The sequence below is a fragment of the Benincasa hispida genome, chromosome 1, assembly GCF_027475165.1.
Source record: "Benincasa hispida cultivar pf3 chromosome 1, pf3_genome.v1.1, whole genome shotgun sequence".
In the NCBI taxonomy this organism is placed as follows: domain Eukaryota; kingdom Viridiplantae; phylum Streptophyta; class Magnoliopsida; order Cucurbitales; family Cucurbitaceae; genus Benincasa; species Benincasa hispida.
Window position 1 is genome coordinate 885,076 of NC_143478.1, and position 16,735 is coordinate 901,810.

General features: G+C 31.7%; 2 protein-coding genes and 1 long non-coding RNA gene across 10 annotated transcripts; 2 read left to right on the plus strand and 1 right to left on the minus strand.

Moving 5' to 3' along the window:
* Window positions 1-965: 965 nt before the first annotated feature.
* On the plus strand, window positions 966-6,552 carry PAP23 (purple acid phosphatase 23). 8 transcript variants are annotated; one of them, XR_005479624.2, is made up of 9 exons: window positions 966-1,426; window positions 1,644-1,835; window positions 2,191-2,527; window positions 2,874-3,091; window positions 3,166-3,356; window positions 4,145-4,426; window positions 5,354-5,476; window positions 5,889-6,004; window positions 6,271-6,552. XR_005479624.2 is itself a non-coding variant. In XM_039021236.2 (8 exons), the coding sequence occupies exons 1-8, from the start codon at window positions 1,174-1,176 to the stop codon at window positions 6,068-6,070; spliced, it is 1,662 nt and encodes a 553-aa protein (XP_038877164.1). In that variant the 5' UTR covers window positions 1,003-1,173; the 3' UTR covers window positions 6,071-6,552. The 8 variants fall into 8 exon arrangements, 3 of the variants coding, with proteins under 3 accessions (XP_038877164.1, XP_038877392.1, XP_038877457.1); XR_016529744.1 differs by having other exon boundaries at window positions 1,003-1,426; window positions 5,349-5,476; XR_005479565.2 differs by lacking the exon at window positions 5,889-6,004 and adding an exon at window positions 6,005-6,153 and having other exon boundaries at window positions 1,003-1,426.
* Window positions 6,553-9,681: 3,129 nt separating this feature from the next.
* Window positions 9,682-10,336, minus strand: LOC120092376 (uncharacterized). Its single transcript, XR_005486038.2, has 2 exons — window positions 10,202-10,336; window positions 9,682-10,105 (listed from the first exon to the last, which is right to left on the minus strand). It is a non-coding gene; the product is annotated as an uncharacterized LOC120092376 (long non-coding RNA).
* An 828-nt stretch (window positions 10,337-11,164) lies between these two features.
* On the plus strand, window positions 11,165-14,382 carry KAB1 (potassium channel beta subunit 1). The gene is made up of 4 exons (XM_039022140.2): window positions 11,165-11,976; window positions 12,967-13,110; window positions 13,318-13,482; window positions 14,013-14,382. The coding sequence occupies exons 1-4, from the start codon at window positions 11,413-11,415 to the stop codon at window positions 14,124-14,126; spliced, it is 987 nt and encodes a 328-aa protein (XP_038878068.1). The 5' UTR covers window positions 11,165-11,412; the 3' UTR covers window positions 14,127-14,382.
* Window positions 14,383-16,735: the final 2,353 nt, after the last annotated feature.

The window sequence follows — 16,735 nt, forward strand, 5'->3', positions numbered from 1 at the left end:
CATCAGTAATTTTTTCTCTGCATAACAGCAATTTTGAACTGATTTTAAATAATGCGAAATTGTAATTACTTACCGATTTAAAATCTTGTAGCCTCAAATGCATTCACTCATAACGAGTTTTAGGAAGAATAACTGTCTTTTGATGATCATACATTTCTTTCAAATTTTTCCACACGATATAAGATCTTTTATGGTAAGATATTCCATTTTTAATCCCTCATGGAGATGACGACGAAGGAAAATCATAGTCTTTGCTATGTCCTGGCTAGATGCTGTATTTCATTATGTAATTGTTCCCCCCAAGTTCATAGCATCTAGGTGAATTTCGACATCGAGCACCAATGACAAATAATTATTGTCATTAATGTCAAGGGCTGCGAATTCTAACTTTGTAAGGTTTGTCATGGCAACACTATCACAAAATATTATATTTATATTATAAATTTAATATATACTAAATATGTAAAATAACATTTTATTTATTAATTATAACGAAGTGAAAAAAACCGACATACTTTTAGGACCTACCTTTAGTGGAGAAAGCAATAGAAGCTCGTGCTGATAACGTGTTGTGAAATTGAGGAGCACAACGGAAACACAAATATGGAGAAAATATAATAATAATAATAATAATAATAATAATATATAATTTAAAATAAAATAACTAAAATCATAAAATAACTAAAATTATAAAATTGGATAATATAAAATTTAGTAGAATTTGAAGTGGATTTCTTACCGATGAGTGCGTGATTTTAAGATCCACTAAATACCACTGTTTAATAGTCAAAGTGACAAGTAGGATGTTCATGACACAATAATGCACATGGACAAAAGTTGATACATGATTTTTGAGACACTAAACAATGAATATTTATTTATTATTATAATATTCATAATAGTACGAACTTTTTAATAAATTGTTATTAGCCCAAAATTATCCAAAACGTTAATACGTGTAATATGGATGAATATAATAACATTTTCATGTCGCCTTGGCGCGCTCGTCTTCGTCACACTGTCGTGAGATCGTGCTAAAAGAATCGCCATCCGAGTTGCAGCATATTCCACTCTCATCATGTCGAAGATGCGAATCCCACTTCAATTTACCTCCATTTCCCTCTCTTCCATCGCCCCATTTCTGTCGACAAGCTGTAGAGGTAAATCGCCGCCATGAAATGGATATGCATTGCCCCTTTTTTGCTATTAACTGGGTTGATTGTGGCTGATGATCGACGAATCCCCACCACCCTCGATGGCCCATTTATTCCCGTTACTCGTCGATTTGATCCGTCTTTGAGGCGTGGTAGCGATGATTTGCCCATGGATCATCCAAGGCTTCGGAAGAATGTTTCATCTAACTTCCCTGAACAGATATCGCTTGCGATTTCCACTCCAAGCTCCATGTGGGTCTCGTGGGTTACGGGTATTTGATTCTTAGTCCCTGCTTACTACATTTTCATTTTGTTGTAATGATTACGAAGAGTGGGTTTTGTATGTGTGTTTAAGAGAGTGAGTTTGTTCAAATTGGAGCGAGGAAGCAGAGTATGATTGATGTGTTTTTCCGTCTCTTAAGTTTCAAACTGGCTGCAATTGTTGAATTTGATGGAATTTTGGATATGGATTTGTTTGAATTGGTTCAGGGGATGCTCAGATTGGTGAAAATGTGACTGAGCTGGATCCATCGTCTATTGCCAGTGAGGTTTGGTACGGAAAAGAAAGTGGAAAGTATACGAGTGTGAGAAGAGGGTTTTCAACTGTTTACAGTCAGCTATATCCATTTGAAGGGCTGCTCAATTACACTTCAGGCATCGTTCACCATGTCAGAATCGACGGTATAAAAGCTCTTCTTCATAATTTTCTTATGATAGTTGGAAATTGTTTGAACTCTGTTAATTGTTTTGATTGTAACTTCATCTCATCCGTTGGTTGAAGAGGTCAATTTGAAGAGTCATCTAGTATAATGGGGATCAACCAATGAAAGTTATTTGATTTTGAAGCATGTACCTTCGTATGGAAATGGTTCGTGACTTGGATTGAAAATAGCGGGAATGAGGGTCATTCCAAAAACATTATGTTTAATTAGGGGCGGCTCATATAACTTCTTTTATTTTCCCTAATATGTTTCTCCTATCAAAGATTGCTCTTAGAGTAAAGTATTATTTATTTATGTTGTTAAGTCTCTTGCAGGTCTTGAACCTGAAACCAAGTATTATTACCAGTGTGGAGATAGCTCTATTTCAGCTTTGAGTAAAGAGCACGTCTTCGAGACTTTACAATTGTCGAGCAAAAGTTCATATCCTCGTAGAATAGCCATTGTTGGAGACTTGGGACTTACAAGCAATTCAACATCAACCATTGATCATCTGGTTGAGAATGATCCTTCTCTGATCTTGATGATAGGAGATTTAACTTATGCGAATCAATACCTCACAACTGGTGGCAAGGGAGCTTCATGTTTTTCATGTGCATTTCCAGATGCTCCCATCAGAGAGACATATCAACCCCGTTGGGATGGGTGGGGCAGGTAAAATCCCACATTTTAACAGTAGCTTGTTTCCTGTTGTTAGATGTAAGAACATAATTTTTGTGACTTGTTTTGCCTTTTTTAAAACGTGATGTGGGGTAACCTTTGAGGAAGCCATCGTTTTCTTACTTTACCTTTGTGGAACTATTATCTTTTGTTTACGGCTTACATGTGGTATACTAAATATTATGGGAATTGGGAATCTGAATCATGAAATCTTATTATTCTAGAATCTCAGAGAAACAGAATACACGTTAATGAACAGGAGAGGAAGAATGGTCTGTTTTTTTAGAATTCTTACATCCCAATATACTCTGGTTTTTACATGGGACAGTCTGGGTATCAGGTTTATGGAGCCAGTAACTTCACGAGTTCCAATGATGGTTATTGAGGGTAACCATGAGATTGAGCCCCAAATTTCCGGAATCACTTTTAAATCATATTTGACAAGATTTGCAGTGCCCTCTGCTGAAAGTGGCTCAAATAGCAGCTTCTACTACTCATTCAATGCTGGAGGAATTCATTTTCTTATGTTGGGAGCATATGCCGATTACAACGCTATCGGTAATAGATATACATGCATTCTGTCAGTGTTTAAATCCTCTGTAAAATTTTCAATGGCCTGGCTCTCATTTTAGGTGCTCAGTATGCTTGGCTGAAAGAAGATCTGGATAACGTGGACTGTACAGTGACCCCTTGGTTAGTAGCTGCCTGGCATCCTCCATGGTACAATAGCTATTCTTCTCATTACCAAGAATTTGAATGCATGCGTCAAGAGATGGAACACCTTCTTTATGAGCATGGTGTCGATATTGTTTTTTCTGGTCATGTAAGTTTCAAGATTCTCTTGGATCAGAAATGTGCATATTAGTTGCCAGATCCTCTTCCCACTGGCCCTCCCAAGAGACAATATGGTTAGAAATAACTTCACACAAATGTCTAGTATTGCAAGTTCAATTTGGGTGGGCCATTGATATATAACCATCATATTTATCTTGTGAATTATGGCCTACAAGTCATTCGAGTGTTGTACTGGCTTTAATATTGACCCTATCTTATTAAAGCCACTGTTTAGCTAGATGGGCTTCTTCTAATGCTTTTGATGTCCAATGGAATGATGTTATGCCTTTGTAGTTGAGATCGGCCTTTGAGCTTGATACTCTTTTTTGTAATCCGCTATGCGGTGATTCTGGTGTTTCGAATTAATGGAGTTCGATTATTTTTCAAAAAAATAATAATAATAATAATAAATATATAAAAATATTGACCCTGTCTTGGGACCTTAAGTTCATTTTATTTATTGTAGAATCCCCCTCCCCCCACCAAATGAAGAATAAAAAGCTTTTACTCGTAGTTCTTTGTTATTAGAAGAATATTCAATGGTAATTAGTTAGGGAGTGAGTTAGTGTATTTGATTATAAATAGAGAAAGGGGGATTGAGGGAAGGCAAGCAATTGTTGAGTGATCTAGGACTTGAGTTAGAATACTCAAGAGGGGACATTCTAAGAGCTTTTATACTTGGTTTATCTTGTAGTTCTTCATCTTTTACATTTCGCTATATTTGAGATCTTAATTCTAGTTAGGAGGTATCCTAACATATTCATCTCTGCTCTTCAGGTACATGCCTATGAACGCACGAACAGAGTGTACAACTATACACTGGATCCTTGTGGCCCGGTTTACATAACAGTTGGAGATGGTGGAAACATTGAGAAGGTTGATGTGGACCATGCTGATGACCCTGGAAAATGTCCTTCAGCTGGTGATAACGTTCCAGAATTTGGAGGAATGTGTCGTTTGAACTATTCTTCCGGTCCAGCAGAAGGGAAGTTTTGTTGGAACACCCAACCGGAATGGAGTGCATTTAGAGAAAGCAGCTTTGGTCATGGAACGCTTGAGGTTATAATCTTTTGTTTAACATTCTATCCTTACTTCCAATGCAAGTTTTCTATTCTCTTATTTTGTTTAGAAGACCTTTTGATAGTCAATCAATAGTATTTTTAAAGAAACACTGTCAGTTGTCATATTAAGTTAACTTTGTATAATCTCTTCGAAAGATAATTTCAAGTTAGATTCTACCAACTTGTCTATATGAAAAGAATTTCATGAAAAAGAAGGAAACCGTCTGCGCAAACTGCTGAACTCCACTCTAATCAGTCCAATAACCTATAATAACATAAAAGGACTTTTAGGTTATAAATTAAAGTTTAATCCTTAAACTTTCAGCTTTATGTCTATTTGGTTCTGTAGCATTCAAAAGTGTCTGATAGATTCCTAAACTTTTATTTTTGTGTCTAATAAGTTCTCAAACTTTAGATTTTGTCTCTAATATGTACCAAATCTTCAATTTTGTATCTAGTCCTTGATATATTCAATTAAAGACAATTATGTTGAATAGGTCAAGGACCTATTAGATACATGATTTTTTTCTTTTTTTTAAAAAAAAGATTGAATAGGCCAAAGACCCATTAGATACAAATTTGAAAAACTTAGGAATCTATTGGACATAAAATTAAAAGGTTAAGGATCTATTAGACATTTTTTAAAGTTTAGGAATTCGTAGACATAAAATTAAAAGTTTAAGAATCTTTTAGGTGTTTCTTAAAGTTATAGGACCTATATGACATAAAATAGAAAGCTAGGGACCTAATAGACACTTTTAAAAGTTGAGGGACCAAATAGACATACACTTGAAAGTTTAGGGACTAAACTTACAATTTAGCCTTACTCTTAAATGTCCATTGCATTTGTATTCTAGTTGAGTTGTTATGCCACATTATCAGATGCAAGAGCTGAATACTAAACGTGTTTATTTTTCTAGTTCAGGTAACAAATTCAACGCATGCTTTGTGGACTTGGCACCGGAATCAAGATGTGTACAAGGAAGATAGCCATGGAGATCAAATATACATTGTTCGACAACCCGAGTTGTGCTTTCCAACTACCAAGGTCACTTCTGTATCAAAACTATCTTGAATTGTTAATGTTTATAGGTCCTTTTCAATCTTTTGCTCTGGAACTTGTAATGAAACACAATTGAAAAATGTCCAAGATTTGATATGTTAGTAACTACCATTGGATGAGCCTGGTGGCATAAGAGCCTGTAGGAAGACTTTGAGGGAATGAGTTCAAAGCTCATTGACACTATGAATTTCCAAACATATAATACTGTTGGGTGAGGTTTGTCTCATGTGTTAGTTGGCATGTGCGTAAGATAACTCAAATACTCACAAACATGATAAAAACATTCAAAGAACGTTGCATACATACATGAGTTGTCTTTCTCATTTATCTTATCCATATTTTTCTCAACAATCGAATCCTTCATTACTCCCTCACTCAACGCTTCCGCGTTCTACAGCACATAGGCACCTCTCTCAGGTAGATATGCACTACAGACGCTTCTCCCATTTCTTGCCCAAGTAACCACTGTTGAGAGGTCCACAGTTCTAAATTTATTCAACTATTCTCTCACAGGTACTCTCAGTTGTCTCTTCACTTTCAATGGCTCTCATCTTATCATCAGTCCCCAGCATGCTGTAGCTTAGCTATCACTTATCAGTTGGAAATAAATCCTCTCCATTCAAATTGGAGTGTATGGTTCAGCTTGGATTCCCGTAATTGATGTTGGCATCATCTTGATATTTCTTCTCTATGGATCTATTTGGAGCTGACTTTTTAAATTTTTTAAAAACCATTTTAAATACAAAAAGTCAATCTAAACACGCCCTAATGATTTGTAGGGCTAACAGAAGTCAGTTGGCATGTTATGGATGAGCGACCGACAATCACTTCAAGAAGTTTCAGACCTTAACCTGCTTATGCACTCTTTTTTCCCCCTTCAAATGTCCATTGAAGGACTCTTGATTCTTCCACTAACGATAGTCTCCTCAAAGGAAGGTACTATATTTTTTTCTTACCCAAGAAAAAAGTTGTTGGCATTAGCTATTAATTATTGTATCTATTTTTTGCTGATACCCGTTTTAAATATAACTCACCAGTAATTTATACACTGGTTTTTTTCATTTTCCTTATCAAGAATTTGCTATTATATTTTAAGTTGAAGACTTAAATTACTATTTTGGTCTCTGTATTTTTATTTTGGTTCATTTTGATATCTATATTTTTAATATGTTCATTTTGGTCTTTATATTTTAAAATTTGGTTCATTTTGGTTCATGTACTTTTAGATCACACATTTGATTTTTTGTTTTTGTTTTTAAAAATTAAACGTATAGACACTACTTTCTTGTTATCTACTTATTACTAATGGTTTACAAAACCAAGCTAAAATTTGAAAACTATTAAAAGTAGTTTTAAAATGGGTTGTTTTTAAATATAAAAAAATGAACCAAAATATTTACAAAATATAACAAAATTTTAGAACTATCAATGATAGACAGTGTCTATCAAGAGACATTGATAGACACTGATAGAAGTCTATCAACGTCTATCATTGATGGTTCTAAAATTTTGCTATATCTTGTAAATATTTTCAACAATTTTACCATTTGAAATAATTTTTCTTTTAAAATTTTGTTTTTATTTTTATAATTTGACTAAAAATTCAACTATTGTATTTAAAAAAAATGTAAATTGTTGTAAGAAATATGGAGAAAATAAACTTAATTTTCAAAAACAAAAAACGAAATGGTTACCAAATGAGATCTTAAATTTTCATTTTTATTTTCTTGTACCTTTAAAAGGTGACCATTTTGATCCCTCCATTTTTATTTGTAATGGATTAAAATGGTCATTTTTTAAAGTTCAATGACCAAAATGAACCAATGTTAAGAGTACAATGACCAAAATGAATATTTTAAAAGTATAAATCAAATTAACCAAATTGAAGGTATTGGAATTAAAATGAACATTTTGAAAGTAGACCAAAATGAACTAAAGCCAATTTCTTTTTAACGAAAAAAAAAAAAAAAAAAAAAAAAAAGAAGAAAATTCAAAGCTTAAAAGTAAAATATATGATCTTGTTTCTAATAATTTGTGTGATGCCTACATTTTTTTTTCTCGAATATACTAATTGCTAAATATTTAGTGGTTCAAATTTCATGTATTTCATTTATTGTACGCTTTGTTTGATTCTAAAATATATTTTAGGAAAAAAATATCCTTTGGGTCCCTAGTTTCTTGATCTCTTATAATTTTAATCTTTGAATTTTGAGTTTAATTCAATTTAGTATTTATGTTTCATAATGTACCATATTAGTTTTTAAATTTAGTTTTTGTTTCAATTTAGTTCTTAGGTTTCAAGATTTACACTTTTAACCTCGATTTTTACTAAATACTCACTTTAAGTCTTTAACAATATGTCTATTAATTAATTAAAATAGTTATGATGTGTAATTCTAAAATTGATTTTAATGGTGATGAAAAATACTGTGAAACTTAATTATATATAATTCTTTTAAATAATGAATAGGCATTATGCCAAAGATTGATAGTTAGTATTTAGTGAAAACTCGAGGTTAAAAGTATGAATATTAAAGCTATAGACCAAATTGAAACAAAATTTAATTATCAAGGATAAAATTGTAACATTTTGAAATCTAATGACTAAATTGAAATAAAATTCAAAACTTGAGTACTAAATGTATAATATTTTGAAATTTATGGATCAAATGAAAACTAAAACAAAAATTTAGATACCAAAAATGTATTTTCCCCTATATTTTATTAACTAAATTGTAATTAAGATTTTAATTTAATAAGTGGGGCATATCCAGTCATAAAATAGAAATTCTATACAACTTAGCAATGGGATTCGGTTTTAACGTTCTCATTATATATATGGGAGGAAATTTAATTAATTATTTTTTTATCTTTTAAAATATGTGTACTAATTGTTACCATTTAAAGAATTTGTAAAAGAATATAGAAGTAGTTCAAAATGTGGAAATGTTGGAAAGGTAGTTTGCTCTTCAACAACTTTAATGTAATAAAAAATATATCCATTGGGTGACAATTTAACAATAGGATATCTAAAGGGTGTCACATACTTTTTTCATTTGCAGATATGACACCTTTTAATGTATGAAGTGTATTAAGTATATCAAGTGTATTAATAATATATCAAGTGTATTAACTATATCGTATGTATCAAGTGTGTATCTGTATTTTTTTCTTTTTTTTTTTAACATTTCATGCATTGGACATGTTTTTTTGTCACTTTTATAAAAATGATAAGTTTGGACTATGAACTTAATTTTCAAAATTTATTTAGTCAAATCTACTCTAAGCTCAAATAAAAACCAACTAATATGTCTATTAACCTAAATAACTTATAGGTATCAGTGTATTACTATATAAATAAATATTACTTATGAAATATTAGGTGTTAAAATTTCTATTTTAAGAATTAGCCACAAATGCTTATTGCTTTGCACATAATTAATTGAGAAGTTGGGTGGGACCACTTGAACTACCGACCCATTTTTGTTTCTTTTCCTTTCTTTTTCCATGATTTCCACGTGGAGAAAATAATAGTAATTAGTAAAAGAAAAAGATCCCGTAATTAGCAAAAAGAATAGATTTGAAAATTTTCATAAATAATGTAAATAATAATCGATAATTTGAATTTAAATGGGATAGAATATCTCATTTTAATTTTAATTCTAGCTTATATATTTCAATTAATTTGTTTTGAATGATGTTGATGCAAATCCAATTCAAATATATTATTATATAAATATCGTGATTATAAAATACTAAAGTAAACTTAAATTGATGTTTTAGTAAACAAAATTTATAAATGATAAAATTTTAACCATCTTCGAATGTACTCAAAATAAAAATTTTAGATTTAAAATAATATATAAATATATATATGTAAAATTTAAATTTTAAGGTTCAAAAAATATTTAAATATACAACTTGAGAATTTAAAATTTGAAAATCAAAATAATACATAAATCTAAATATTGGAAAATTTAAAATTCAAAATTAAATTAAACATATAAATATGAAAAATTAATAAAGGGAGAAAAAAATAAAAGAAAGAAAGAAATATAGTCAAATTAATATAGAAAATAAAGAAATATTAAAAAATTAAATAAAATCATTGTTGTTGCAGGGTCGAACCCAACACCATGAAGCTGACTAAGAATGACGTGGTGTGCCTCCTAATTACTCTAAAAAATTAATTTTGAACATACTGAAAAGAATCATATATTATCATAACAAACCCAGCTTCAAGACTAATTTCAAATCAAAGTCGCACTTCTCTGCACAACGATAGATTCAATAATCAATATTGAAGATCCAAAATAAAATTCAATAACAAGAATAATTGAATCCTCAAAATCAAACAACAACAACGCCAGAACAAAAGCCCCAACTAAGTAGCTGAACTTGAAGAAGAACCAAATCAAATATGTTATTGGAACAAGAAACGTGGAATATAGAACCAAAGAGTTAAGAGAAGGCTTGGCAAAAGAAAATATAAACTTTGAACGTCCGAATGGTGGTGCGACAGAGAAATCTTCTAAGCCTCTGACAAACAGATAGATCTATGCTCTGAATCGGCGGCACATAGAACGTCAATGGCACTGTTGAGAAAGCCACGACCTAAAACGAATAAAGCTGAGAGCTTCCTCAAATCATGAAGAATGTGACGAAATTGAATGCGAAGAATTGCGATTGAAGATTAAAGATGAAGGATACCTAAGAGAAGGGAAAAGAAGATTTTCGAAAGTGGATGCCTGCTAGCCACAGGAGGATGCTTAAGAGAGGTTGAAGAAGGTGGAAGGGATGGAAAAACCCTATCCTATAATTATAACATAAAAACAATATAATTTGCCAACTCATTTTAAACTTTCCTAGTCACCATAGTCCAATTAGCATGTTAATTGCCATGTCATTGCAAAATGAGTACACGAACCATTTAGAATCATTTCTCAAACTTCAGCGACGAAAGTGTTTTTTTTTAAACTCCAAGTACTAAATAGACACTAAATTCGAATATGCTAAAGTGAGTACTTGAAGGTCGTAGGTTCAATCCCCAATACATATATATTGTACTCGATTTTTTTTTTCAAAAATAAAGAAATAGAGAAAAATGTCTTTTTGTTTTTGGTGGTTCACACTTTTGACCTTGATTTCTTCCTAAATACTCCCTTAGTAGTTAGTTTTAATATTTATTAATTAATTTAAAAATTTTAAACAACTATAATTAATTAAATATCACTATTTTTTTTTGTTTGACTTTCAAATTAATTTAAAAATGAAAATGAATATTCAGTAAAAAATAGAGCTAAAAGTTATATCCATAAATCTAAGAATCAAATTGAAATAAAACTCAAAATTTTAAAAACAAAATGTAATATTTTAAAAGTGACTAAATTAAAATTAAACTAAAAATGTGAAAATAATGATTGTATAAAAGGAAAAATATTTCAAATGACAAAATTAGTGAAAATATTTATAAATATAGCAAAAATTTTAGCAACTGATAGACACTAATAATAGAAGTCTATCAATGTTTATCATGAATAGATTTTAAAATTTTACTATATATGTAAATATTTTATTTATTTTGTTGTATTTGAAAATAACTCTAAATAAAAACTAAACTAAAAAAAAAAAAACTTTTTTTCTCGATTTATTTTTCCTAAAGAAATTTATATTATATACACACATACATCCATACGTCCCTTCAGTAAGTCAGTTTTGAAGTTTCAACTTTCAAGTATGAACCCTTGATTCAGATTTTTCTCGTAGAACCAACCGTCTTCACGTGTTGCTGTTCAACAAAATCCTCAAACCACTGAACTTTGATTCGATTCCATTTCGTTTCCCTTTTTCCGAATCTCATTTCACTCTCTCTCGTCCACTTTCTTCTGAATTTTTTCGATCGTCATCCGTTTCCGTCCACGATGCAGTACAAGAACTTAGGCAGGTCCGGCTTGAAGGTCAGCCAGTTATCATACGGCGCTTGGGTAAGCTTCGGCAATCAGCTCGATGTTCGAGAGGCCAAATCTCTTCTCCAATGCTGCCGTGACCATGGCGTCAATTTCTTCGACAACGCTGAAGTCTACGCCAATGGCCGGGCCGAGGAGATCATGGGTCAGGCCATTCGGGAGCTCGGATGGAAGCGCTCCGATATAGTCGTCTCCACCAAGATCTTTTGGGGCGGTCCTGGTCCAAACGATAAAGGGCTTTCCCGAAAGCATATCGTTGAAGGTACCAAGGCTTCACTGAAGCGATTGGATATGGAGTATGTTGATGTTATTTACTGTCATCGACCGGATTCTTCGACGCCGATCGAGGAGACGGTGAGGGCGATGAATTATGTGATTGATAAGGGGTGGGCGTTTTATTGGGGAACCAGTGAGTGGTCAGCTCAGCAGATCACTGAGGCTTGGGGAATTGCCGAGAGATTGGATTTGGTTGGGCCGATTGTGGAGCAGCCGGAGTACAATTTGTTGTCTCGGCATAAGGTAAGTGCCTTGTTTTTTCAGCTAATTGATCGTTTTCTGATGTTTTCTCTTAGATCATAGAAATGGAGTTTTCAGTTATAGTTAGGCAAAATTTCTGATGACTATTTTGAATGTTGATATTACCAACTGATCGGGTGTTTTGTGAGGGTTTCTGTAAATTGGTTTTCTGTGGAGTTTCTTCACTGATTGGCTGGGGGGATCTTGGTGGGAAGTATAACATCTGGGTTCGATATACAGTTTTGGCCTCGATCTATGTTATTCTTAGAAATTTCGTGTAGTTTTTTCATTCGAAACTTGACTCTGAATAGATTAGATATTGAAAAGTAACGATGTGGAAATTGAATAGTACTATTTCCAAGGCGGTGATGGGTTTATCCTATAGTAGTACTTTTAATGGATAATTTTTTCTATTGCTATCCAAAAAGGGATAATTTTTGGATAGTGGTAGCACATCTCGAATTTGTAGGTTGTTTGGGGCTGAGTTGAGTTATGTGGAATAGATAGGTGTTTGATTTATTGGTGTGTATGCCTAACTCGGTGAATAAGAATTATAAAATCGATTAATAAAGTGGTTTCATGCCCCGTCATCACTTTTAATGGTAAAGACTATTGAAAAATTTTGATGAGTACAAGATGAAATCAAAACTTTTGAAAGATTAGGGATTAGATTTTTAAATGGGCGTAGATGAAATTGTATGTTTGGCCTAATGATTGCTTGGTTCTATTTATGGTTACTAGTAAAATTATTCTCTTTGTTTTCCGCTTCCATTTGGAAATGGAATTTGAGCATTCCTGTTGCAGTTTTAAAAGTCAAGGCCTACTTCAGTAATTTTTCGAACGAGGTTTTCTTTGCTGGAAAATAATCTTTAACTTAATTCATGAATAGTTTAATCTGGTAGCTTGCTAGGATGATTAGTTTAATATCCTTCTTTTGGGTTCTGTTCCTTTTGCATGGAAACTAGATTGAGACGTGTTACTGTATTCATGCAGGTCGAGGCCGAGTTTCTCCCTCTGTACACCAACTATGGCTTAGGTCTAACAACATGGAGTCCACTGGCTTCGGGCGTGCTCACTGGAAAATACAACAAGGGAAGTATACCACCTGATAGCCGATTTGCTTTGGAAAATTACAAAGTAAGAAGTTTGGATCTGACAGTTTGGCATGCTTTGGTTTGATTTAGCTAATAAGTTCTTGGTTAATCAGTTACTTTTTCGGATTGATGTCTGCAAGGGACCACCTCATTTGGATATCCTATGCTAGTGATTAAAGAACTTTGTGTTTTTTCCTTTATCCAATGATGAGAACATGGAAACTTAGCCTTTTATTCTGCCTGCTTGTAGAATCTTGCAAATCGATCTCTGGTTGATGATGTGTTGAGAAAAGTCAATGGGTTGAAACCAATTGCGGATGAGCTCGGCGTGCCATTGTCGCAGCTAGCAATTGCATGGTGTGCTGCAAATCCTAATGTTTCATCGGTTATCACTGGTGCAACGAAAGAATCTCAGGTCAGATTCTTGTGGATATATTGGTTTTTGAATTTACGAACCATTTACTCTGAGATATAGTCTAGTTCAGGATGTGTGCTTCAAATCCTAATGTTTCATCAGTTGAACATGGTTGGGTCAATTGGTAGTCTTTCCCCTGGCTCGTCTGGTGCATCTAATTGGATCTGTAAGCCAGAGTGGGCTCATATGGGGTGGGCTTATTATTTTAAAAAACCAGTAATCTAGTCAACATAAAAAACGATATCAATTAACTACAAAAAATTTCAAGAATTATAAGTCATCTTCTGCTAGTTATTGAGAGATCTTAAGTGGTCGATCTTTTTAACTGTGAGGATATATCTGACCTGATTCTGTAGGACCATCTCTGTTCTCTTGGCTTATATTTTTATGGTTAGATTTGAAACATTTATTAAAAGTCAAGGATGATATTGCAACTTTTAAAATAGTATGGTATTTCTTCAAGAAAAGGAGTTTTTTGTTTTATTCTTTTCGAGGTTACGAGTACAAACTGTTTTCCAACACATATGCAGATTCAGGAGAACATGAAAGCTGTGGACGTGATCCCATTGCTAACTCCTGCAGTAATGGAGAAGATTGAAGCTGTTGTTCAAAGCAAGCCAAAGCGCCCAGAGTCATTTAGGTGAACATAACACATTCTTTAGCAGTTAGCACCATAGTCTTCTGTGCATTGCTTAGCAGCTTCCTTCCTTGTTTCTGTGTTGTTATTATTGGTGTGCTCTGTTATGGCCTTCTTTCTACTTTGTTGGGGATTTCTTTCTTCTGCTCTTTTTTTGTTGTGTGTTTGATTTTGAGGGAGGAGAAAAAACAGTTCATAATATTATAAAAACTTTGAGTTGTGTGAACCATTGGAAATGAAAATTTATATTTTCATTGAGCAAATCAAAGGAGTTGTGTTGACAAAAGAACCTCAAAGTTTAAGCTTTTTTACTTGTCCAGTGAGTTGGAAAATTTGTAGAAGATCCAACATTAAATGATTTAATGGCCGGTTACATATAGGATCTTTAGCTATAAAGCACAGACACAGATACGGTTATCCGATATAGATACGATCGGATACAGGGATTCGTCAATTTCTAAAAAACTAAGACAAGGATAAGTCTAAGGATACGTTGTTTTTTATATATATTTTTAATATATATATATATTTCTAAAAAAACGAGGATATTGATACATTGAAGATCTATTTTCTTTTTCTTAAAAAAATCTAGGATATAGATAAATTTAGCATACAAGTTAATAATAATAGCACAAAATAAAATACAATACAAAAAGTGACTCAATGTATATAAAATGTTGAAGTACAGTAATTAAAAAAATCAATAGAAAAGTGACTCATATTACAAAGAAGAAGAAGATTAGAGGGAAAAGTATGAAGATAAACGAAGAATTTTTTCATTGAATTGTTGAAGATATCTATTTATATTTTGGTGGACTTTGTGAGGATTCAAATGTGAAGATGAAGATTAGATGATTTTAGGGTTTGGTCTTTTATTTATTTTTTTCCTTTTAGTTTTGGACTCAACTAGTGAACTTTTTAAATGGGTTGCTTAGTTTTAAATTGAGAAAGATTAGATGAGTTGCTTATTTTTTTTTTTTCTTTAAAAAAGGGTACACGTAGAAATAGATACGTCAAATCGCATGTCATGATATGGATTCTGCCTCACATGACGTATATGTGCTTCATAAAACTTTGGCAAATCAATAATTAACTAAAAATTGAAGTTGGTGGTTATGGTAAATTTTAATATATCAATACTTTAATAAGATTTTTTTTTTTCATAGAGATAATGTGAAATGAGTTGTGAATTTCAATGTTCTTACCATGTTGTGGAAATATCGATTTATCCATTATGTCAATATCAAACTCATGGATACTTCATAGCACAGAATGGGTCATGCTCTAACTCTAAATTATTTTTTATTTAGTTAAACGTATTAAATATTCGTTTTAAACTTTTTTGTATTGATTTTTTTGGACCCATTGTAAAAAAATTCTTTGGAAAATTTAAATGAACTTCGACATACCTTGATTATGTAGGACTATATTATAATTTATTTGAACGTATATATCTTTTTTCGTCATGATTTTTCAGATAAAAACTTAATGGAAGCTTCCGGTATATATATATATTTTCCACTTTATTATTAATACAAAACTTATACACTTTATTGATAGGCTTTTTTTTTTAAGATTAAATAAAGGAATGGACGAGAATTCAATTTTCCAACTTTCAAAGGATATAGTATACTTATATCTTTATTTAACTAATTTAAACTATGCTTAGGTTATGTTTTTTTTTCCTTTGTAACTATGTTTAAGTTGACACATTAATTGAATATTGACTTAACATATTTCTAAATTATAGACCAATAAATAAAAAATATTTTCTTTTTTTAGTTGAACAATTATAAAGGTCGGAATTCATTCTTATAAAAATGTAGTTCATCGATCTTTAAGACACTAAAGTATATTCAAAAGACGATATGTCAACTAAATTTTATTTTATTAAATATGTCATGCCGACATTTTGATAAGATAGAAATAAGAGTATTATTTAAAATGTAGAGATGTAATTATTTTACATTATTTATTATTATTTTGAAATTTGTATATATATAGGATAACTTCACCATTGAAGAAAAATTTGGATTTAAATTTCTTTGAAGCAGCAGAAAAAACATGCCAACATGGTGATCATACAATATAATACATTGGGTGGGAAGCACGTAATGACTACTGCCACTTCCACGTTTCACAATCTGATTTGATGCACATAATGTTTTAATATTATGAAATTAAAATAATGTCTGGCCTTCTATTATTAAATATTAACGAACGTATAATTTTACTGCAAGAGTATAGCTCAAATTCTTCATCCAAAAGTTAGAGATTCAAATCTTCTACTTTTATATGGTTGGATTGGAAGAAAATTATATAATTATATTATTAAATAAAGTTTATTATTTAAAGTCGGATTGATAATTATTTAATCTTTTGAAGGTTCAACTTATAAACATTACTTTTACCTGTCAGTGTATTTGTTTGTTATGTACTTCGTTTTTTAAATTTTAATTTTATTTTTAAAATTTAGCTATAGATTCAAATATTTTTTTGAGGAAATGTGAAAACTGTAGTAAGAAAATAAATTTATCCAGCATTTTTCAAAACTCACATAACTAATTGAAAGTATGGGATATTGTTCAACACAAAATTAAGTTTTATGTCTATAAA